Below are 21,349 nucleotides of genomic sequence, written 5' to 3'. Positions count from 1 at the left end.
AAAACCAGGAGGCAAGTGTCACACTTGACCGTCACCATAAGCTTGAGCCTCCTGGGGCCGCTCCCCTCCAGCGGGTGTCTGCACTTTGTGCTAGTTAATCGCTGGCTCTGGGCTCCTGGTTTCTGCAGCGTCGGTGGAGGTTCGAGAGATGCTGGCCACCAGATGATACCATTTCCCACACGGCCCCGGGGGTGAGAGTGTCGGCCCGCTATTGATGTCTGGATGACCTCCGCTTACCCCCTTTTGATCTTTCAGTCCTTCCAATGCTTTTGTAACAACTTCCTGTAGTAAATTCCCCGTTTTGAAATTCTTAGGGGTGTCTGCTTTCCTGGCTAGATAAGCACTGAAACGTACCCCGAGCTGGCCTCATCGCGGCCCAGCCCACTGGCTGCTGAGGGCTGGGCGCTCCTGGGGCCTCTGTGAAGATGGCACCTCTGCAAGCAGAGGAGAAAACTGGGGTGTCGGCTGAGGAAAGTCCTGGTCTCTTGTGTGGGTGGCCAAAACTGGACAGCGAACGACAGGTTTTTTGGCTTTGCAGTTCCACACACCACTCAAGGCCCTTCTGAGACCCTCCCAGGCCCTCCTCACACCACCCTGGTTTGTACCGTGACACCAAGGGGGTGTGTGTGTCCTTTCTGCCGCCTCCCGCCCCCCGCTGGTACCCCGGATGTTCCTTGCAGGACGGGGATGGCATCTTCTCGCTCCTCCGTCCCCGCTCGCTCACTGACGGATGGTGAGCAAAGCGGGGGATGGGGAAAGGTGGGCAGCTCTCACAAGCCAGAATCAACTCTCCTGGCCTGCACCCCAAAGTCTCACTTGCCCAGCCAAGTTTCCCACTTCGTGCGCTGGACATGGAGGAGGGGGAGGGGTCTGGTCAGCCGCCTGGGAAAAACATGTAAATAACTGAGTCAGCCTAAATCAACTCTTAAATATTTAATTCCCATTTATTTAAAGTTCTGTCAGTCTGTGTACACTATTTATATTAAAAACACAGGAAGCTGGGGCTCCTAGCAAAAATATACATTTCGATTTTGGAGATTGTTCAGACACTGAGAAGAGCTATATCCTCAGCACCAGACCTGGGTGGGGGGTGGGGGCTGGGGGTCAGGCACAGCGTCTCTCCCTTTACAGCGCTGGCTCAAAGGGAGCACCCCAACCCCAATCCTTGGTCAGCCGAGGGTGGGGGTGGGAGAGGGAAGTATCTTGTCAGTAGAGAGTGAGCCCAGGGCATGGAAGGCAGGGGCAGATGGACGGGACCCAGGAAGCCTGGGCTCTGGCCTCAGGCCTTCCCCAACCTTTCTCATAGACCCTCACCAAGTCCCTCGCCCTTCCAGGCCAGTCTCTTTCCTGGAGAAGCAGCCTGGGTGGGCTCTCGGCCTTCCTGCTCAGACACAGCATCCAAGCTGGGCTTCAGCCCCTCTTCCCAGGCTTAGTGCTTCACGTGGGAGGAGCGGGACTGGGCCCGGCAAGGTCTCTGGTCACCAGAAGCGGCACAGGGTCAGTGACCAGCCGGGCCAAACACGGGAAGGGGAGGGCGGCAGAACCGTTGGGACGAATGGACGTCACACTGAGCAGTCACACGTGAGCAGGTGCTGGGCTGGCTCAGCTGACCCCTGGCCACCAAGGGATCTGGCCCAGCTCTGCCCATCCGCCTGTAGGCCCCTCTAGCCCATCTGTCTCAGGGAAGGGAGGGCAGGGTGAAGGGTGTGGAACCAGGTAAAGTGAGTCAGTGCTTGTGTGTGTGGAGTGGCAGCTCCAGGGAGTGTGTGTGTGGGGGTGTGGGCTTCAGCTGGGCTCCTGGATGCATCTGAGGCCGGGTCCTGGCACTGAGTGGAGAAACAGGAGTCATGGTCAGTGGCTGCTGCAGAGTGGGAGTAGGGGGGGTGGGTGCCGATGACACCAAGGCCTGGGGTCAGAATTAAGTACACCGCCTGCTGCCTTCCCTGCCAACCTCTGCCTCCCTCGAGGCTTGCTCCTCTTCAGTGGGGGTCCCACCTGGAGGGACGTCCACCTCCTTCCAGGCTGGGGGTGTCCCCCAGCGGCCAGCGCAGGGGACCATCAGTGACACTGACCTGGAAGACTGGTGAAAAGAAGAACAGAGAGGGCATTGGTATCAGTGGGGCTGGGACGTGCTGCTGGAGAGGGGTTGGCTGGGTAGGGGAGGGCGGTGATAGTCTGGGGGAGTGACTCGGTGACTCGGGCTGTTGCTGCAGTCAGCCCAGGCCCTGCGTGGCTTCCCCAGGAAGCCTGGCCCAGAGAACTTAGTGTTTCTTTGGATGGCCCAAATCCTTTGCTGTGAGGACAGGAGAAGTGAGGCCCCTACCCTTGCAGGTGACTGTTGGTACAGAGGGCAGGCCCATTCCTCCTGCTCCTTGGGGGACGGGACGGGGCGGACAAAGGCAGAGGACCCGTTCCATGCTGCTGGTGAAGTAACACAAACTGTCTCACAAAAGGAGGGACAGACACAGGGATGGGGAGAGAGAAGGGGAGGGAGGGAGGGAGGAAGAGGCAAACCTACAGAGAGAAAGGAAGAGAGGGAGCGCAAGGAAATTAGAGAAGAAAGAGGGACTGAGACCGAGCACGAGGAAGAAGGGAGCGCAGGGAGCAGAGCAGGGGCGAGAGACCGCGTGTCTGAGCGCAGGATGGGATTCCACGGCTCCTGGTGCGGCGCCGGGTGCGGTGTGGTGCCAAGCGGCGCCGGCGCTCAGGGCTGCTCTCCGGAAACGTCCCGTGGGTGGTGCCCATCCCTGCTCTGTCCGCCTGCCCCTGGAGGCCCCAGGCGCACACCCTCAGTACATGTCCTTGTAGATCTCCTGGAGCAGCGGGTGCAGTGAGGTCTCCGTCTCGGTCTTCTTGATGCGCTGCATCATCTGGGCGTGCTCGGTGACCAGCTGCCGCAGGTCGGCCATCTTCTGCAGCAGCTTGGGGAAGAGGTACTGGGCGTAGGGGTGGTTGGCCTGCAGGTGGAACTCGAGGGCACGCAGGATGGTGTCCTGGATGGCCTCCACCTGGGGAACGTTTATGAGGCCTGGCCGGTCTGTGGGGACACAGGGCAGAGGTGTGGGAGGGGGCAGGCACGCATGGGGACATATTGGGGTCAGAGGAGCTCCCTTACCTCTACCCTACCCTGTGTGGGTGACTCGGCCTGGGGAAAGCAGACCTATTGCTGTGATGGACCCAAGCCCTGGCCTGTCGGTGACTGCCCCACTGAGTATTCTAGTGTCTCCACCCCGGGTCCTGGCCCATCTCCTTTGCTTTTTTGTTTTTTCTTCTGAAAAAGGCAGTATCCCATCAGGGTTAAGAGACTCGCTGCCTGGATTCAACTCCCATCGCTACCACAGACTAGAGATGAGGCTATGGGCAGGCCACTCAGCCTCTCTGACTTCAGTTTCCTCACCCGTAAAATGGGGTAACAGAAGCACCTTCTGCACAGGGTTGTTGTGAGGATCAAATGAGTTATACTCTAGGAAACAGAACAGTACCTGGCATGAAGTAAGTTCTGTGGCACTGTTAGCATGAGTACTGTATCTATTGTATTGGAATCTGAAAAACGCAGGCCAAGGATGGAAAATTTCTCTACCATCAGAAATAATCCCCATGAAGGGGCACCTGGGTGGCCCAGTCGGTTAAGCATCCAACTCTTGATTTTGGCTCAGGTCATGATCTCACAGTTCGTGAGTTCGAGCCTCGCATCGGGCTCCACACTGACAGCACTGAGCCTGCTTGGGGTTCTCTCTCTCTCTCTCTCTCTCTCTCTCTCTCTGCCCCGACCCGCTCGTTCTCTTTCTCTCTCTCAAAGTAAATACATAAACTTCAAAAAAAAAAAAAAAGGAAATAATTCCCATTAACATATTGGCACATTCCTTTTCAGTCTTTTTTCCGTCTCCTCTCCATCTATAAGACAGAGCCGGTCCTCCACATACAGTTAGTGCCTCGTGTGTTCCACTGCCATCATCACATGGACACTTCCCCATGCTGCTCCAGCTTAGGCTTGGCGCCCTGCAGTGAGGGCCCAACCCCCAGAAGGGCTGGGTGTGTGGGGCAGGCCTACCTGCCCCACCCTCACTTACCTCCACAAAGAATGATGGCCGCAATGAAGAGAGCCAGGTCACTGTCATCAAGTTCCAGGGCATTGAACTTGACAGCAAACTCAAACTTGGGCTCGATGATGTCACTGAAGGGCTTTCGGAGGCTTCGCAGGAACTCACGGGTGACAAAACCAGTGCCGTTGGCCACCAGCAACCCGTCCTTGTTGACAATGGAGGCCAGCATGGCAAAGATGGCCTCATGCACACCATACTTGAGAAGTGTCACCTGGTCGTTGAGGAAGAGGTTGCTGAAGCTGGGTATGCTCTTGGCGAACTCGGTGAGCTCACGCACAGTCTCTACTGTGGTGCACTGGCAGCGGTAGAAGACATGCACGCTGATCTCCTTGTAGGGTGGCAGGCCGTTCACCAGCTGCTTCCACACCAGGCCCTTCTCTGCTTGCCACAATGTCTCGATGTCGTGGATCACAAAGGGCTGAAAACCAGGCCCCGTTAGAGGCCAGGCCTTGGGGGACCCCCGCCCATATGCTCCCCAGACCCCCTGCCTGTACCATGAAGTTAGGGGAGGGAGGAGGCCCGGTTCTCCCAGAAGTCAGGCAGGTGGCAGCAGGGCCCAGAGCCTGGGACCGCCAGGCCGAGCAGTGACACTCACCGCCGTGTGACTGGCCTTGCCGGTGAGGATGCCGCGGGCCTTCTTTTTGGTCATGTTGAAGTTTTTCAGGTAGGCGTTGTAGATGTGCTTGGAGAAGGCCTTCAGGTCGGCCACCTGCGGGTTGTGCTGATTCCCCTCGCTTGCTGTCAGCCCTGCCACCAGCTTCCTCTTCTCAGCCTCTGGCATCCGGCCAAAGCGAATGGCTGTATTGTGGGGTGGGGGTGAGGGAGAGGTCATCGAGGAGCCCAGGCAGGGGCTAGCACCTCTGACCTCCTTGTCCCACTACAGCTACGTGGGTCAAAATGGAAACATACTTTTTGACCTCAGGACCCTCAGAAGCTCTAGAGCCACAACGTTGGACATGTTGGGGAACTCCTCCGGAATGTAAGCTCCGGGGGGACAGGGATTCTGTCTTGTTCACAGTGCCTGGCACACAAGGGCCCTAACTCATGGAGTTGACTGAGCCTCTGTGGCTGGAAGGCAGTGCAGTGTGACAGGTAGGAAGACGGTCTCCGGTGTCAAAGGCCTGTACTCGAGTTCCAGCTTGGCAGCTTACTAGCCATGTGACTTAAGGCAGGCTATTTCACCTTTATTCATAAGAAAAATGGGCCAATACTTCAACCTCACTGGATTGTCAAAACAGTCGTGAGACTGACGCGCTGCCCGCTGTGCTAAGAAGGCAGCTTCAAAACAATTAAATAAGAATGTTCACACGGTAAGCACTCAAAAACTAGTCATTAGTGATGGAACAGGATACAAATCTGGCTTCTCTAAAAGAAAAGGTGAGAAGAATGGAGTTGGCCCTGGGATCTCCTAAGAAATCCCCGCAGCCCACCCAAGGAATGGAGCCCAGGCGTTTACAGACTGAGGGGAGGGATCAAACCCCAGACGTGCCAGGCCCCAGCACCTAGGAAATGTTTCCGATGGAGGGCTTGGGTCCTGCCACCATCTAAAATGTAAGAGAGGGTAGCTGTGGGTGAAGACCTTTAAACAAGAAGGCTCCCCCTTGTCCCCTGGGGGTGGGTGACCCAGATAGGCAAAGAGGGGGCAGGTGGGCCGCAAAATCCTACTGTATGGGGTCTGAAGACAAGACTGAGGGAGGCCTGGCGTGCAGGGCAGGCTCTGACTCCCAGAGTGGCCGGCCTCCAGGAAATTCCTGCCTGGCTTCTGGCAGCTGACACATATGGTCACTTGGTGGCTCCTGCCCGCCTTCGATAACCAAGAAGGGCTGAGGTGATCCCAGGCTTTGGCAGTGGCTTTTCACCCTCTGTCAGGCCATCTGAGACAGGCTTGAGGTTCTAGGAGTGATGTTTCCAACACTACTGGAGCTGGGGTCCGTTCCCAGTTCCCTTCTGGGCCACAGAGGCTAAGCCTCAGGTACTGAGAGGTGGTGACTGCCCGGGACCTGGGACCCGGGACCCATGTGGGCGCTGAGCAGCCTGGGGAAGGCAGGTCTTAGGCCGGCTGGTACTGTGACACGTATGCAGTGCCTGCTGCGTGCCAGGCACTGCTTCGAGGGCACTCCCTTTCTGGGCTCCCGGGAGCCTGGTTCCAGGCTGTGTGGAGGGAGCCAGCATCCCCTGTGCCTTGCCCGGGTCGGCTCTCACCATTATGCGACATGCCCAGGGCCACACATTTCTGGAAGCGACAGTACTGGCACTTGTTGCGGTTCTTCTTCTGGATCTTGCAGATCCGCTCACACTTCTCATATTCCAGCTTCATGCGGATCGTCCGACGGAAGAAGCCCTGAGGGACGGTGAGGAGGTGAGGAAAAGCCATGAGAAGGGAGAAAGTTGGGAATCCCGCTCTGCCCAATGGGTTACGTCAGGGGCCCCAGTTACATGTAAGGATGTAAAAATCCCTGAGCTCTGGAAGTAATGCAGGGAAATTTTTTTGGAGGGGAGAGGGAGAAGGAAAATAAATAACTCAAAAACTTTTGAAATATATATTTATATATCTTAATTATTTATTAAATTTTTTAAAAAATGTTTATTTTTGAGAGAGGGAGAGAGAGACACACACACACAGAGAAGGAGAGCAGGGGAGGGGCAGAGAGTAAGGCAGAGAGAGAGAGAGAGAGAGAGAGAGAGAGAGAGAGAGAGAGAATCCCAAGCAAACTTCGGGACGCCCCTTATTTATTTTACGTGCTTCTTTGTTAGTTTGGTAACATAAAATTGTATCCTGGATAACTTGATTCATTCAGAAATGTATCTGGTTCTGTGTACTTTCCAGGCAGTGGTTTAATAAAATGATATGTGAGGGGCGCCTGGGTGACTCAGTCAGTGGAGCGTCTGACTCTTAATTTCGGCTCAGGTTATGATCTCATGGTTTGTGAGTTCGAGCCCCGAGTCAGGCTCTGTGCTGACAGTGCCGAGCCTGCTTGGGATTCTCTCTCTTCCTCTCTCTCTGCCACTCCCCTGCTGGTGCTCACTTGCTCTCGTTCTCTCTCTCAAAATAAATAAATAAACTTAAAAACATATATGTGACATTTTGATGGGTGTGCAGTTGGGAGGACAATCCCAAAAGCACGAATGGAAAAAGAAATGTCAAAGAGCCCCTTTCAGGCCTCGACATGCTGGAAGCTCTGATGTCAGGAGATGGTTCAGCCCAAGACCCTCATTCTGTCCTGCTGGTCTTCTACAGCTGCGTCCCCAGGGGTGCCAGCAGCCAGACAGCCCATGTGAGCTGCTGGGGTGGCGCCCAGCAGGGCAGGCCTGACGAGGGACCAGCAGGACCCAGAGTGGAGGCCTGGAATGGGCCCAAGGGCCTGGCTGCCTCCCAGGTGGGAATTCCACTGGAGGCACTGTCAGGGCCCGGCCTCTCTGGCAGCTCAACTCACCATGTAATCACAGCCCCGACTGCCAGCCCCCACTCGCCATGGCCCCTACCTTGCACCCCTCGCATGCGTGAACACCGTAGTGGAAGCCTGATGCCTTGTCCCCGCACACACGGCACTCCATGCTGAGGCTGCCACACGAGGCCCCGTCACAGCCCATCTGCAACTGGTCCAGCAGCGAGGGTGGTGAGGAGCTCTGGGAGAGGTCTGCAGACACACACACAACATAGGGGTGGCTTCACATGCTGCCAGGACTGGGGCCAGGGGATGTGGACAGAGCCTGTGGGGGCAGAGCAGGCGGTGGGAAGAGCCCATGTTTCTGAATCACACAGCCCTCAGCTCAGACACTTGAGGGCTAAGTGCCTCAAGGAGTCGACCTCTCTGAGGATTGCTTTCTTCATCTAGAATGTGGGGATTCTCTAGGAGGATGGCAAAAAGTTTCCAAAGCATTTCCCCAGATCTGACATACAGCAGGCATTTGGGAAATGGCAGCTCTACTCTCCAGGGTAAGTCAGAGCATTCCTGGGCTGAGCTCACCGCTGGGGAGGAGAGAGAGGGTGTGTGCGTGTGAGTGTGTGTTGGGAGAAGCGACTGTTTTGGGAAGAAAGGAGCAAGAGGGAGGAAGCAGACAGAATTTTTTTAGACCATCCTTGGGAAGTAGCTCTCTTAGCTTAAGAGGCTCCACTGTGTGGACCACGTGGGGTTGTGTGAAATGTGTTTTGTGGACACTGAATTAGTGCAGACCTCTGCAGAGCTGCCCTTCACCCCCCTCTGCTGGGAAATGTGATTCCTGCGTGGACTCCAGAGATGCTGTAAAGGATCACTCAAGAAGTTCAGATTCATTCTCACAAAACTTCTTGCTCAAGTACAAAGAATGCAGGTATCAGTCATGTTGACTGGGAAGCATACTGAACTTCCCCAAGTTTTTTTCTATTAAATGTACAAGATGTTCGAACCAGGCGTTGTGAGTGTAAGCGCGGAAAGCACTCGGCCGTGGCAATGACTTCAGGGTGTATGTGCTGCCAGATGACTTAGTAAGAATTTCCGGGAATCCCTTCTGAATCTCTCCCTTGGGCACTCAGAAACGAACCCTTCCCGGGGAAAAGGGACGTGCCCCGAGCCCCAGTCTCCCAGCCCAGGGCCAGCTGCATGGCCCCACGTGCCATCTGGCCTGCCATGCTGGCCTGCCAATCTGCTCTATTCTCTGCTCTCTTTCCTGATGACCAAGCAACCTCATCGGTGGCACAGGCCAAATCCCCAGACCGGAGAAGCAGTGGCTCAGAGCAGGATGGTACCTTAGGGAGACTCAGACCATGGAGATGAGCCCAGATTTAACATTTCCCAGGCTGCTGTTCCTACCTCTACGTAATACAGATTTAGGCCAACTCCACAACATATCTTGATTTCCCTCCCATGGAGTAACCCACCCTCCCAGACCAAAGTGCACTCCACTCTTCCCACACCTTCCTCAGCTCTCCTTCGGGTCCTAGGAGTGACAGCAGAAGAGCCTTCAGCTAGACCCCATCTCGGCCACAGGGAGGGGCACACAAGCACCAGACCAGACCCCAGCAGGGAGGACCGAGCGGTCTGCTGCCATCCTGGGCTGGTGACACAAGGGCAGGGGTGACACAAGTCCCTGGTTCCTAAAATGGCCTGTCCTGTCCCAGAGACTTAGCTCCTAACCTTCTGTCATTCCACGGGGTGGAAGCACCCACCTCAGCCCACAGATGGGGGCGAGTAGGCTCCCTTCCTCTCCTGGGCACAGGGCTGTAGGGGAGCCTCCAGCCGTGGAGGGCAAAGCCACTTTGGTTTTCTTCCTAGCCTTTTGTCACCACATGACAGACTACGTGTGTTTACTCAGTGTTGGGCGCCCTCCACCAGAATGTAAGGGCCACGGCACAGGAGCTCTGCCACCAGGGTGCTGCCGGATGGGGAGCCGGCACTCAGTGACTCTGGAATAAGCGGTCCTTAAGGTCCCTGGGCATCCTGAGCTCAGCACCAACTGGCTAGAGGAGCTGGGCAATATCCACCACTCCTAGAGGCATTTTAATAGGGCAGGAGAACTCACAGGGCGAATTGTTGGGAGAAAACGAGACCTGAGCAGATGCCAGGCAGAAGGGTTTCCGGCACTTCCTCCTCTGATCTGTGTGGTCTGTATGCGTGCTCACTTTGTGTCACTTCTTGTAAGTAGTGTTGTTTTTGTGGCTGACATGTCTGCCTCCTCTGCTAGACTTGGGACATCTCTAATCACGTTGTCTTTGGGTCTCAAAGCCCACCTCCACCACCGAGTCTCGTCCACAGTAACCAACCTCTTGGGTGGTGCCTTCCTTGTTTTCCCTCGTGACCCTGGAGGCTGGGCAGGTGTCTGGTCATTTGTACTGCAATGCCACCCTCTCTTTTCATTCAACAGACATGTGATGAGCACCAGCTGTGTGCAGGGTGGGATCGGACCCTGCCCTGGACTAGCTCAGGTAAGAATGAGGTAAGAAAACTGGAACACAACATGGCGAGTGGCATCACTGGCCGAGGGGCAGGCAGATGACACAGGACTGTGAAGGAGCCACCACTCAGACATGAGACTGTCAGGGAGTTTGCTTCCCTCTGGGCTCAAAGGTGAGAGCTTTGGGGGTGCCTGGGTGGCTCAGTTGGTTAAGAGTCTGACTTCAGCTCAGGTCATGATCTTACAGTTCATGAGTTCAAGCCCTGCATCGAGCTCTCTGCTGTCAGCACAGAGCCCACTTTAGATCCTCTGTTCCTCCCTCTTGCTGCCCCTCCCCTGTTCCTTCTCTCTCCCTCCCTCCCTCCCTCCCTCTCAAAATAAATAAATAAACTTAAAAAAATAATAATTAAAAAAAAATGAGAGCTTTGGAAGACCTCCAAATAGCTTCCAGATGCTCAGGAACAGCAGGCTTGAGAGTTAAGAATGTGACTCAGGAGCCATGTGGTCTGAGATCAAATTGGTGTCTTGGGCTCAAAACCCAGCTCTGCCTTCTGGGCCTCAGTTTCCTCCTCGGTAAAAGAGAGATAGATGACAGGCACATCTATCTGAGAGTCATGGTGAAAAGTAATGGAACTACCACAGACAGAAGGCCTAGAACTTGGAAGAGGCACGGAACTATCAGTGTTAAGTTAGGAGGATGCCCGTCAGCAAGCTGCAATTCTGCCCTCTCCAAGCTGTGTACCCCACACAGGCAGGGACCTTCCTCTTTCTGGCTGATTGTACCCCTTCACCCACAGCTTCACAGAAATCCAAGGTTGTGGGGGAGGGGAGCGTCTCTGCTTATGAGACCCGGAGAGGCCCAGGCCAAGACCAAGCGTCTCACTTCCCCTGGCCTGCCACCGGCCCTTGGCCCAGGGGCATCAGGATCACCTGGGAGACACCAAGCTGCTCAAGCCCTACTAGCCACCAAAACCACCTGAGCTCTGCGTCCTGAGGAGAGACCCTGGGTGTGCATCCCAAGGGAAGTGCTGCAAATGGGGACTGTGGAGAAACAGGCCCAGGGCGGTGTCAGGGCACTGGGAGATGAATGTCCTGCCCCCAGGTGGTGAACAGGCACAGGCTGCAGAACTTGAAAGCAGTCAGTGAGGCTTGGTGGTAGCAGGCTAGTGAGACACAGGCACCCGCTGCCCATTTGAGGGGAATAAGAGAACAAAAAAACTGACCCAAGAGGCAGAAAGAGGCAGAGGAGATGAGGGGCTAGGGTGGGCAAAAGCGTATGCATTCTCCAGGGGGAGGTTTTGTGGCAGCGTGCATGTGTACCAGGGCTACTGGAGTGGTGGTGATTCGGGAGTGGGTTTTCTAAAGATAAAAGATAAAGAATTTGGTTTCTTCCTGGTTGACCACCTGGCTTAAGGGTTTATCCTTGAATCACCACCCTACCTAAAAGTAATGACGGCAGAATGCTCCGTGTTCTAGGGACCAGGTTCCGAAGGCCCCACAGCCTCACCATGAGCCATAGGGTTCCGAGAGGCCCTCCCATACCAGGAGTCCCAGCCTTGGTGTCCCTCAGGAATGCTGGGTGGAGCCATTAGGGCATGCCATTCCGAGGGCTGCCTGCCTGCACAGCGGGCCACTCTCCCAAGCCGGCACAGCACAGCCCTCCTCCCGCTCCTCCTCTGTTCTCAGCAAACGTACTTGCTCACCTGATGGCCATCATCTGGGCCCTGAGCCCCCGCCTCTGAACTTCCACTCCAGCCGCACCCTGCCTGACTTCCCAAACATCTCCTGAGGGTCTACCTCCCCCTCTACCGCAGGAGGGGAGGGGGAAAGAACCAGCATTTATCAGCCTCCCACTAAGAGCTTGTTAGTATCATTTCATATCACCTTGGAAGACAGAACTGACCCCATTTAAGATGAGGTTAAGGGATCTGCCCAAGGTCACCTGATACACGGTGGGACCAGGACTTGAACCTAAACCTGACCGCCCTGTAAAGACTGTGTATTTATATGAATAACAGCTCTTTTTTTGGGCACGCCTACTGTGTACCAGGCGCTCTGCTGGATACGTTGTACCATTAATCCCATGTGAACCTTAAATAACCCTTCAGGCAGGTCTACTTATCCTTTTATAGGTGAGGAAAGTGAGGTTCAGAAGGTTAAGTAACATGCTGACAGTGGCATTAACCAGATCGTTAATTTTACATGTCCTCTTGGCCAGGCCATGATACCCATGGTACCCAGTTTTTGATCAAACACCAGTCTAGATGTTGCTGTGAAAGTATTTTTTAGATGTGATTAAAGTTTTTTTTTAATTTAATTTTTTTAAGTTTATTTATTTTGAGAGAGAGAACGAGTAGGGGAGGGGCAGAGAGAGAGAGAGAGAGAGAGAGAGAGAGAGATTCCCAAGCAGGCTCCGAGCTGCCAGCGCAGAACCCAAAGTGGGGCTCAAACTAATGAAACTGAGATGATGACCTGAGCTGAAACCGAGTCAAATGACTGAGCCACCCAGGCGCCCTTAGATGTGATTAACATTTAAATCATGACTTTCCATAATGTAAGTAGGCCTCAGCCAATTAGTTGAAGGCCTTATGAAAAAAGACTGAGGCCTCCCTAAGAAAGAAGAAATTCTGCCTCGGGACTGCCTTCAAACCCGAGTTACGGCATTAACTTCCCTGGGTCTCTTGTCTGGTGGCCTGTCCTGCAGATTTTCAACTTGCCAGCCTTCACAATGGTGTGAGCCAGTTCCTTAAACACACACACAGGAGCGCCTGGGTGGCTCAGTCGGTTAAGCGGCCGACTTCGGCTCAGGTCATGATCTCGCGGTCCGTGAGTTCGAGCCCCGCGTCGGGCTCTGTGCCGACAGCTCATAGCCTGGAGCCTGTTTCAGATTCTGTGTCTCCCTCTCTCTGACCCTCCCCTGTTCATGCTCTGTCTCTCCCTGTCTAAAAAAAAAAAACAAAAACCAAAAAAACACACCAAAAAACCACACACACACACTCCCTCTCTTTCTATGTATGCACACATCCTATTGGTTCTGTTTCTCTAGAGAACCCTGACTAATACAGCAGCAGAGTAAGAACTGGAACCTAAAACCATCCAATCCCTTGGGCTGAGCTCTTATTGTACTCTATGACTTCCCATAAGCATGTATATGTTCATTACTATTAAATCAGTAATTCATGATTATGATAAATGATGAGACATGTCACTGCTGAGGATGACACCGTGCCATTATTCAAATGTTTGGACTCAGAGTAAACACTAAACCCAACTCCCAGAGAGTGAACGAACAATCAGTTGTACCATCTTGGATTACAAGTTCAGCAAATAGACACTACTGACCTTATTCACATCATTTATGTATGGATGAAGGTTCTCGCGCATATCTAGTTTCCATCACTGCAGGTATGCTGTTGTCACACCCGTGAGAGTGGCCAGGAGGGGCCAACATGGTTACCTTTGCTGGCAGAGCCCCATAGGTAAATAGCTTCTGAAGTGTCAGGGCCAATTCTGTGGGACTCTGGAGCTGGGGTACTAAGCAGCCTCCTTACTTCTGTTGTCCTGTTCATTTCACAGTGGGCTTCTCAGGGCTGCCGCACAGCCTTGTCCTCAACTGCACAGCCAGCCCCTGCCTGGACACCCACCACATACTTGCTGAGAGAGGAGGTGCCCAGGCCAGGAGGAAGGACGCCTGATCTTTCTCAGCTCCATCCCCACATGAAGACCCCTGACTTCTTTCTAGGGTGTGGCTGGGATGCCCATCACTAAAGCAGGAGGGGACAGCAACCCTTGCCATGACCCAGCGGGGGGACACTGGGCATAGGAGTTTCTTCATCGCAGGCCCGTCCTGCCTGCCTTCTCAGGTGTTGAGCTCGGTATAGACGCAGAATCAGTGCAGAACCTCTGAAGGGTCAGAAGAGAAGCAAACTGTGTGATCTTCCTTCTGTTTCAGGGCTTGAGGCTGTGTCCCATCCTCTTGAATTCCTGAGGGGACTCCAGAGGCCAAAGTCATAGACTCATGGCAGAGAACCTTACCCAGCCAGCCCTTGAGGTGGGCACACTTTAAAGGTAGAGACTGAGGGGCGCGTGGGTGGCTCGGTCGGTTAATCGTCCAGGTCTTGATTTCAGCTCAGGTCATGATCTCACAGTTCATGAGTTCAAGCCCCACATTGGGCTCTGCACTGACAGTGTGGAGCCTGCTTGGAATTCTATCTCCCTCTCTCTCTCTCTCCCCCTCCCCCGCTTGCTCTCTATCTCTCCCTCAAAATAAATAAAAATAAAATGTAAAAGTAAAGACTGAGAATGGAGAAGTGAAGACTGAGATTGGAGAAGTGAAGTCACCAGCAAAAGCCACAGCTCATAATCACACAGACTTGAGATCCCTGCTCTGGCTCCCCAAGGTGAGGCTCTTTCTTCCAGGGCCTTTCACCTGCTGGCCTTTTTTGGGAAACAAAACTACTTTAACTTTTTGTTTTTAATGTTTATTTATTTTGACAGAGACAGAATGCATGAACAGGAAGGGGTAAAGAGAGAGAGAGAGAGAGACAGACAGACAGACAGACAGAGAGAATCTCAAGCAGGTTCTGCACTGTCAGCTCAGAACCCAAATTGGGACTTGATCCCACAACCCTGGGACCATGACCTGAGCCGAAATCAAGAGTCAGACATTCAACCGACTGAACCATCCAGGTGCCCCCAAATTACTTTAACCTGTTAAAGAAAAGCAATGCGTTTGCTTCTTAAATTAGGAGAGTACTGTAGATTTGAGAATAATACATAATGGCATGTACCAAAGATCCTACTCCTTTGAGTTAATGGCATAGTCCTTTGTGTGCATACTCTTCTAGTGCCTTCCATGATACTTAAAGATTTTTTTTTTTTAGTTTATTTAAACTTGTAGGGGTCAAACCCACGAGCCGTGAGATCATGATCTGAGTTGAAATCAAGAGTTAGACGCTTGACCGACTGAGCCACCCAGGTGCCCCGATACTTAAAAGATTTTTAAGCAATGGGATCCCCAATTTGTCAGGAGCTGTTTTTCCCGTCAGTGTATTCAGACCTACCCTATCCTTGTTAATGACTACACCGCATTCCACAATATGGCTCTACCACAGTTTATATAACCAATTCCCTACGATGGGAGCTTGCCAATTTTTTGCTTCTATGAGCAGTGCTGCAGTAAATAAGTGTGGAAATCTCTGCGTGTTCTGCGCGGGTATTTACATGGGATACATTCCTAGGAGGGGAACTGCAGGGCCAAAGGAATGTAAAAAGTGTTGGCCTGCGTAGCCAAACTGCCCTCTACCCTCTTAGCTGGAGGGCCATGTCTTCCCCCTCTGGCCAAAACGGTTCTCTTTGCTAATCTGACAGGCTAAATGACATTTTATCTTGAAGACATCTTCTTTGATTAGTGAGTAGACTGAAAAACATTTTGTTTTCTGGCCAGCTGTATTTGTCCTACCATGAACTGCCTGTTTCTATTTTTCGGTTGTTTGCCTTATAGAATTTGTGGGAACATTTTTTATACTATGGCTTTAACACATTATGATTATGTTAAACAACCCCCTCCTGTTTCAAATCCTGAGCAAGGAAGTCTTCCTATCTCTTCTTCATCGATTTATTGATAAATGGAATATATTAAATACCACATCATACATAGCACCGCAAGGGCGGTTGGGCAAACTTCCCCCCAGACATCTCCCTGCGTGCCCTAATCCCATGGATAAAGCTCCCCGAGATGCCATCATCTTGCCCACTTGCCCTGCCTGGGCATGCAGGCACTGTACTCTGATCTGTACGTGAACAGCAGTATCATGTGAGGATATGGTCCCACAAGGCTGTGTAGGAAACTCCAGGACAGGTCATTACTTCTGTGTGCCTGGCCCCAGATGTGGGGATAGGGTGGGCCAGGCTGGGTGGTGAGGCCACAAATCCCATGGCCTTTTCTTCCCTTTTCACTCTTCCTCAGTGACGTAGTTTGCTCATTCTTAGCCCCTGGTGTCTTCCTTCTGCTTCCTAACCTTCCTTGCCCGTCTCAATTTCAGAACAGTACATGCTATTAGCACTAAGTGACCGATCACCTCTGGTTAGCTATTCCTTTTCTGAGAAAGGCTCGGTCTCCAACTTCATCCCAGTCACCAGCCAACACACAGGGAATAGGTTACCGTGGGGTTTGGGGGATACTTTCTCCTAAGGCCTGAAATCACACCAAGCCCACTTTGGTCACCCACTTTGGGTATGTGGGTGGGCTCAGAGGGATGGGATAATGGCCTTTCCCTTACCCCCACCACGTGCCCGGAAGAGGAAGAAGCGCTGCAAAATCCAGGGACTCGTTTTGCAGGTTCAAAATAGTGTGGCTCAAGGATTTGGGCCTTTCTTAGCTACAGGCTAGGCAGGAACCTGTTCTACCTCAACAGCCCCTGCCCCAACTCTGACACCATCTACCTCCTCTCCACGCAGAGATGGGCTCCAGAGTCCATCCTTGTGGGGTGGGCCTACTCCTCCACCCTGAATCACCACCATCTGTGGTCAGGATCTCCTTCAGCGGAAACCAGTAGCAAAATCAGGATGTCCCCTCCTGGAAGTACATCCTCTCATGACACCGAGTTCCCTCTGAGGGAAGGGAGCAAGAATCAACTGAATGTGTTGCCACTTATGTGGAGGGAGAAGGAGAGGAGTGGTGGGGAGGGCGCTGGGAGCAGGGAAGAGGCAGCATCAGCAGCAGGGAAAACCAGGGGCCAAGAAGTGGGTTCTGAGTGCCCCTGAAGGTGGACGTAACATCATGACGGTGACAGGGACAGAAAGGTACAGGGTCCCAGAGAAGAATGTCTACCCTGCTACTAACAGTGGATAAACAAAAGGGGAACCAACAAGCGAGATAAGAGAAGCTAAAAACTGTCTGGCTGCACAAAAGTAATCTTAATTACAGTCATTCATACTAACCGCTTAGCATTGATGCCTAATTATAGTGCAGCTCGATGACTTGTATAATTGGCACCAGATCAATGGAGTTGGGTGTTCTGACTGATCATTACAGTCACAGGTACAGTCGACCTTACCAGTGTGTTGTTAATGTAGATTGGCTCCGGATCCCTTGGGCAGTAGCAGTGGGAATAATACTGACGACACGCATGACAAATGCCACCTCATTTAATTCCCACAAAACTCCCTGTCCACATCCCCCACAAGCCCCGTCTGTTTTACAGAAAGAAGAAGTGCAACTGCCTGAGGTCTTGCAGCTGATGAGCAACAGAACAGGGGTGTGAACGGAGGCTGTCTGGCTCCAGTCCTGAACCACTCTGCTACTCTGCACCCCATGACGTTGTTTGCAGAGGGCATTTCCTGTTCTGCCTGCCGTGCTGCCTCCGCCCCATGTCCCCTGCCGCGCCCTCACCTGTATAGCTGCTGGAAGGAAGCGAGCGCTCTGGTCCTCCGTTGAGTTCTGGGCCTCCTTCTGCCTCTGCCACTTCCTTTTTCTCCTCCTCTTGCCGGACCTCAGGGGCTTCCCCTGGTGGCTGCTCCATGGCTGATTTCCCCTCGGCGCCACGCCTGCAGGCCCGGTCATAGCTCTGGCATCATCTGGGTCTGGACGCAGATGGACCTCTACAGGGAAGTTCCCATCAGCCTGGGCCAAGGAGCAGACAGGAAGAGGATGAGGTGATGGAGCAGGGCATGCGTGAGGGCTAACACCTGAGGAGCCGGTATGGAGGGGGCTCCCCTGCTCCTGCTCCTGCGTGGCAGGAACGCCTCCTCCTGCAGTGCTATCCTGTGGTCTCCACTCCTTGCACCACGAGTCACTTCTCCTTCTGCCCTGTATCCATTTGGTTCCTGAGACAGGTTTGTGGGGTTCAGAGCAGTCTCCATGAACCAGACAGGGCGACAAGCCACCACATCACTTTTCCCAGCCTCCTCGGCCCCATCCTGCTCTTTGAGCCAGATCAGAACGACTTCAGGGGATTTTTTCAAGCTCCTGATAAGCACTGCACCTCCTAACCACCATCCTGTCCCTACTCCCCCACCCCCCGCCCCCGACCCCCAGCACTCAGGCTCTCCTAAGCCACAATTCTTTTTTTTTTTTTTTTTTTTTTTTTTTTTAAATTTTTTCCCAACGTTTTTTATTTATTTTTGGGACAGAGAGAGACAGAGCATGAACGGGGGAGGGGCAGAGAGAGAGGGAGACACAGAATCGGAAACAGGCTCCAAGCTCCGAGCCATCAGCCCAGAGCCTGACGCGGGGCTCGAACTCACGGACCGCGAGATCGTGACCTGGCTGAAGTCGGACGCTTAACCGACTGCGCCACCCAGGCGCCCCACCTAAGCCACAATTCTTGAAGGAGTGGATCCTATCCTTCCTGTGTTTGGGTGTGGGGGGAAGAGGACATGAGTCCCTGCTGGGTTAGGCTCACAACTGGCAGCAGATCTGCAACTAGACCCTCAATAGCATAGCCATCAGGCAAGGGGAAATGCATTCTGTCCAGGACTTTCCAAGATGGGTTACTGGGTGGTGACCCCCACATCCTTATCACCCAGGAGGAGGCAGTTCCAATCTCCAAATAAAATATTGCCCACAAATGCCACAGTCAGCGGTGGTAAGACCCTGAGGTGTTGCTGGTGAGGGTCATCCTGGCAGGGGACAGTAGGCAGAGGCCTTGAGAGTGGGGTAGATTTTGACCAGAGACGGCATGAAACTTGTCTTGGAGGTACAGCACGAGAAAAGACTCGGAGGCAGCACAGTGGGGGAACCGTAAGGAGTCTTGGTGACCAGGCAGTGGGTGCTGCAGGAGAGAGGATGTGGAGGGAGGGCTGGGAAGGTGGGCTGTATCTAGGCACGTGCAGGCTGTGGGAGGATAGAGAGAGGAAAGGTCTGCTTTACAGAAATTCAAGCATCTGTGGGACTTCTCCTGCATGTGCCATGGGCAGCTCAAACTCAACCTATCCAAACAGAACCCATCATCTTCCCCCAAACCCACCCTTCCTCTGGTAATCCCCACTTGAGTGACCCGCGTGCCCATCCACCCACTTCTCAAAGCCAGAAGGCAAGGGTGAGCTGAGACTCTTCCCTCACCCACGCTGCTCTACACTTGCAGACTTGGCTGTACACTGGAACCACTGGGGAGTTTTTAAAATGTGGATGTCTGGGCCTGTCCCCAGAGCTTCTCATCTGATGGTCTGGGGAGCAGCCTGGGCATTGGGATCTTTATTTCTAATTTTTCTGCTGATTTTAATGTACAGCCAAGCTTGGGAATCAATGTTCCACAGCAAAGCAACTTCCAACTGACAGTAAATCTTCCCTCTCATCATTCCTTTCCATCAGGCTTTCATTTTTTGTTCAGACTGACAATAACCTCTTAGTTTGTCAACGAAAGGCAGTTTGGAAATCCAGCCCTAGAGTCTAAGAGCTGGGGGGTTGGGAATCTGAAGATACAGGGAGTGTCCTTGTTGATTTGACAGTCACAGGAAGGGATTCAGTTCACCAAAGGAGATAGCAACATGTCAAGGAAGGTCAGGGGCAAGAGAGACTGGGGACAGCCAGACAACTCAGAGTCATGGGAAGGGCTGTTTCACAGGGGAGGGCTCAACCATCTCAAATGCTGCAGAGGTTAAGGGTGATAAACTGACACATGACCCCTGGATTCGGTGACTACCAGGTCGTTGGTGACTTTGTGAGACAAGTTTTAAGTCAAGTGGTTAGGACGGAACCCTGGGCTCTGAAGAATAAGTGGTAGTGAAGAAGGTAGGACAGTGAATGGAGACTAGCTTTTTTTGGTAAATATGTCAAGGAAATAAATGTACAAGAGGATACTGCCTTGAGAAAGTGCTGAAGCCAGGAAGTATTTTAGACTAGGGGAGACTCAGTCTGTGGATAAAGAGGTCTGCAGAGAAAGACAGTCTGAAGATTCAGGGAGGTAGCTGTGGCAGAATAACTGATGCGAGGGGAATAATTCAAGGGCACAGGGTGAGCAAAACACAAAGAAGTATCATAGCAATTGGGGAGGGGTGGTTAAAGCTCATATGGAATGGCCTCACTCTTTTAGTTAATAAAGTAGGAGAGAAAGTTGTCTATGGAGAGTAAAAGACGGGACTTGCAGGAAGCAAAGAGGCTGGGTGGAGGCACTTTGGCAAACATGACAGGGAATTCACGGGAGAGGAATAAAAAGAATTACAGTAAAGCCACAATAATTAAAACACCGTCGCACTGGCACATGAACAGACAATCAGTGAGAGAGAATACAAAGAGTCCATAAATAGATGCAAACACATACGGAACTTTAGCATATTATAAAGATAGTACTTCAAACCAAAGGAAAAAAATGGATTCTCCAAGAAATGGTACTGGGACAACTGAATAGTCATCTGGAAAAACTAAGATGGATCTCTGCCTCCAACCTTACACCAAGACAAGGTCCAAAGAAGTAAACAAAAATTTTAAGTTAAAACAAAATTATATGGGGGCATGTGGGTGGCTCAGTCAGTTAAGCGTCCGATTCGACCCAGGTCATGATCTCACGGTCTCATGAGGTCGAGCCCCACGTTGGGCTCTGTGATGACAGCATGAGCTGCTTGGGATTCTCTCTCTTTCTCTGCCCTTCCCCCACTCACACTCTCGGTCTCTCTCAAAATAAATAAACTTTAAACAAACAAACACAAACATACATGAACTATTGGGCATGTGGCTGGTGCAATCGATGAGACATATAACTGTTGATCTCAGGGTTGTGGATTCGAGCCTCACACTGGGCAGAGCCCACTTTGAAAAAAATTTTTACATATTTGAACTATAAAAATACTCTTGAGGTGGGGAAGAGCTAAGCATGACACTAAAGCCGTAAAAACTTTATGTGTTAAAAGATTATGGATAAAAGATTAGTAAATTTGATTACATGAAAATATAAACTTTCTACATGGTAGAAAAAAAGTCATAAGAAACAAAATATAATAAACTGGGAAAAATATTTGCAACTCTCATCAAAGGACTAATTTCTCTAAAATATTTCCTATGAATAAGTAAAAGGACACCAATCTAATAGATAAATAGGCCCGGGATATGAAAATGTATACAGAAAAGGTACCCATTTGAAAGGCTATTGAATATCACTCATAAAAAAAAGAAACTCAAATTAAAACAATACTGAAATATATTTTTTACAATCAAATTAAAACAAAATGTTAGGGCACCTGGGTGGCTCAGTTGGTTAAGTGTCCAACTCTTGATTTGGCTCAGGTCATGATCTCATGGTTCGTGGGATTGAGCCCCCTTGTTGGGCTCTGTGCTGACAGTGTGGAGCCTGCTTGGGATTCTCTCTCTCCCTCTGCCCCTCCCCAACTTGCACACATGCTCGCTCGCTCTCTCTCAAAAACAAATAAATAAACTTAAA

The 21,349-nt window shown here is 52.1% G+C and overlaps 1 protein-coding gene and 1 long non-coding RNA gene across 2 annotated transcripts; one reads left to right on the top strand and one right to left on the bottom strand.

The window, feature by feature from the left end:
• Positions 1 to 925: 925 nt before the first annotated feature.
• On the bottom strand, positions 926 to 17,497 carry PPARD (peroxisome proliferator activated receptor delta). Its single transcript, XM_078446841.2, has 6 exons — positions 17,368 to 17,497; positions 7,587 to 7,741; positions 6,306 to 6,444; positions 4,699 to 4,901; positions 4,071 to 4,521; positions 926 to 3,037 (listed from the first exon to the last, which is right to left on the bottom strand). The coding sequence occupies exons 1-6, from the start codon at positions 17,495 to 17,497 to the stop codon at positions 2,790 to 2,792; spliced, it is 1,326 nt and encodes a 441-aa protein (XP_078302967.1). The 3' UTR covers positions 926 to 2,789.
• On the top strand, positions 6,392 to 17,374 carry LOC132674279 (uncharacterized). Its single transcript, XR_013555599.2, has 4 exons — positions 6,392 to 6,462; positions 7,940 to 8,040; positions 9,945 to 10,005; positions 17,180 to 17,374. It is a non-coding gene; the product is annotated as an uncharacterized LOC132674279 (long non-coding RNA).
• Positions 17,498 to 21,349: the final 3,852 nt, after the last annotated feature.

Source organism: Panthera onca, chromosome B2 (assembly GCF_046562875.1).
Source record: "Panthera onca isolate mPanOnc1 chromosome B2, mPanOnc1 haplotype 2, whole genome shotgun sequence".
Classification (NCBI taxonomy): domain Eukaryota; kingdom Metazoa; phylum Chordata; class Mammalia; order Carnivora; family Felidae; genus Panthera; species Panthera onca.
The sequence above is the reverse complement of the archived record's forward strand: the minus strand, read 5'-3'. Positions and strand labels throughout refer to the sequence as shown.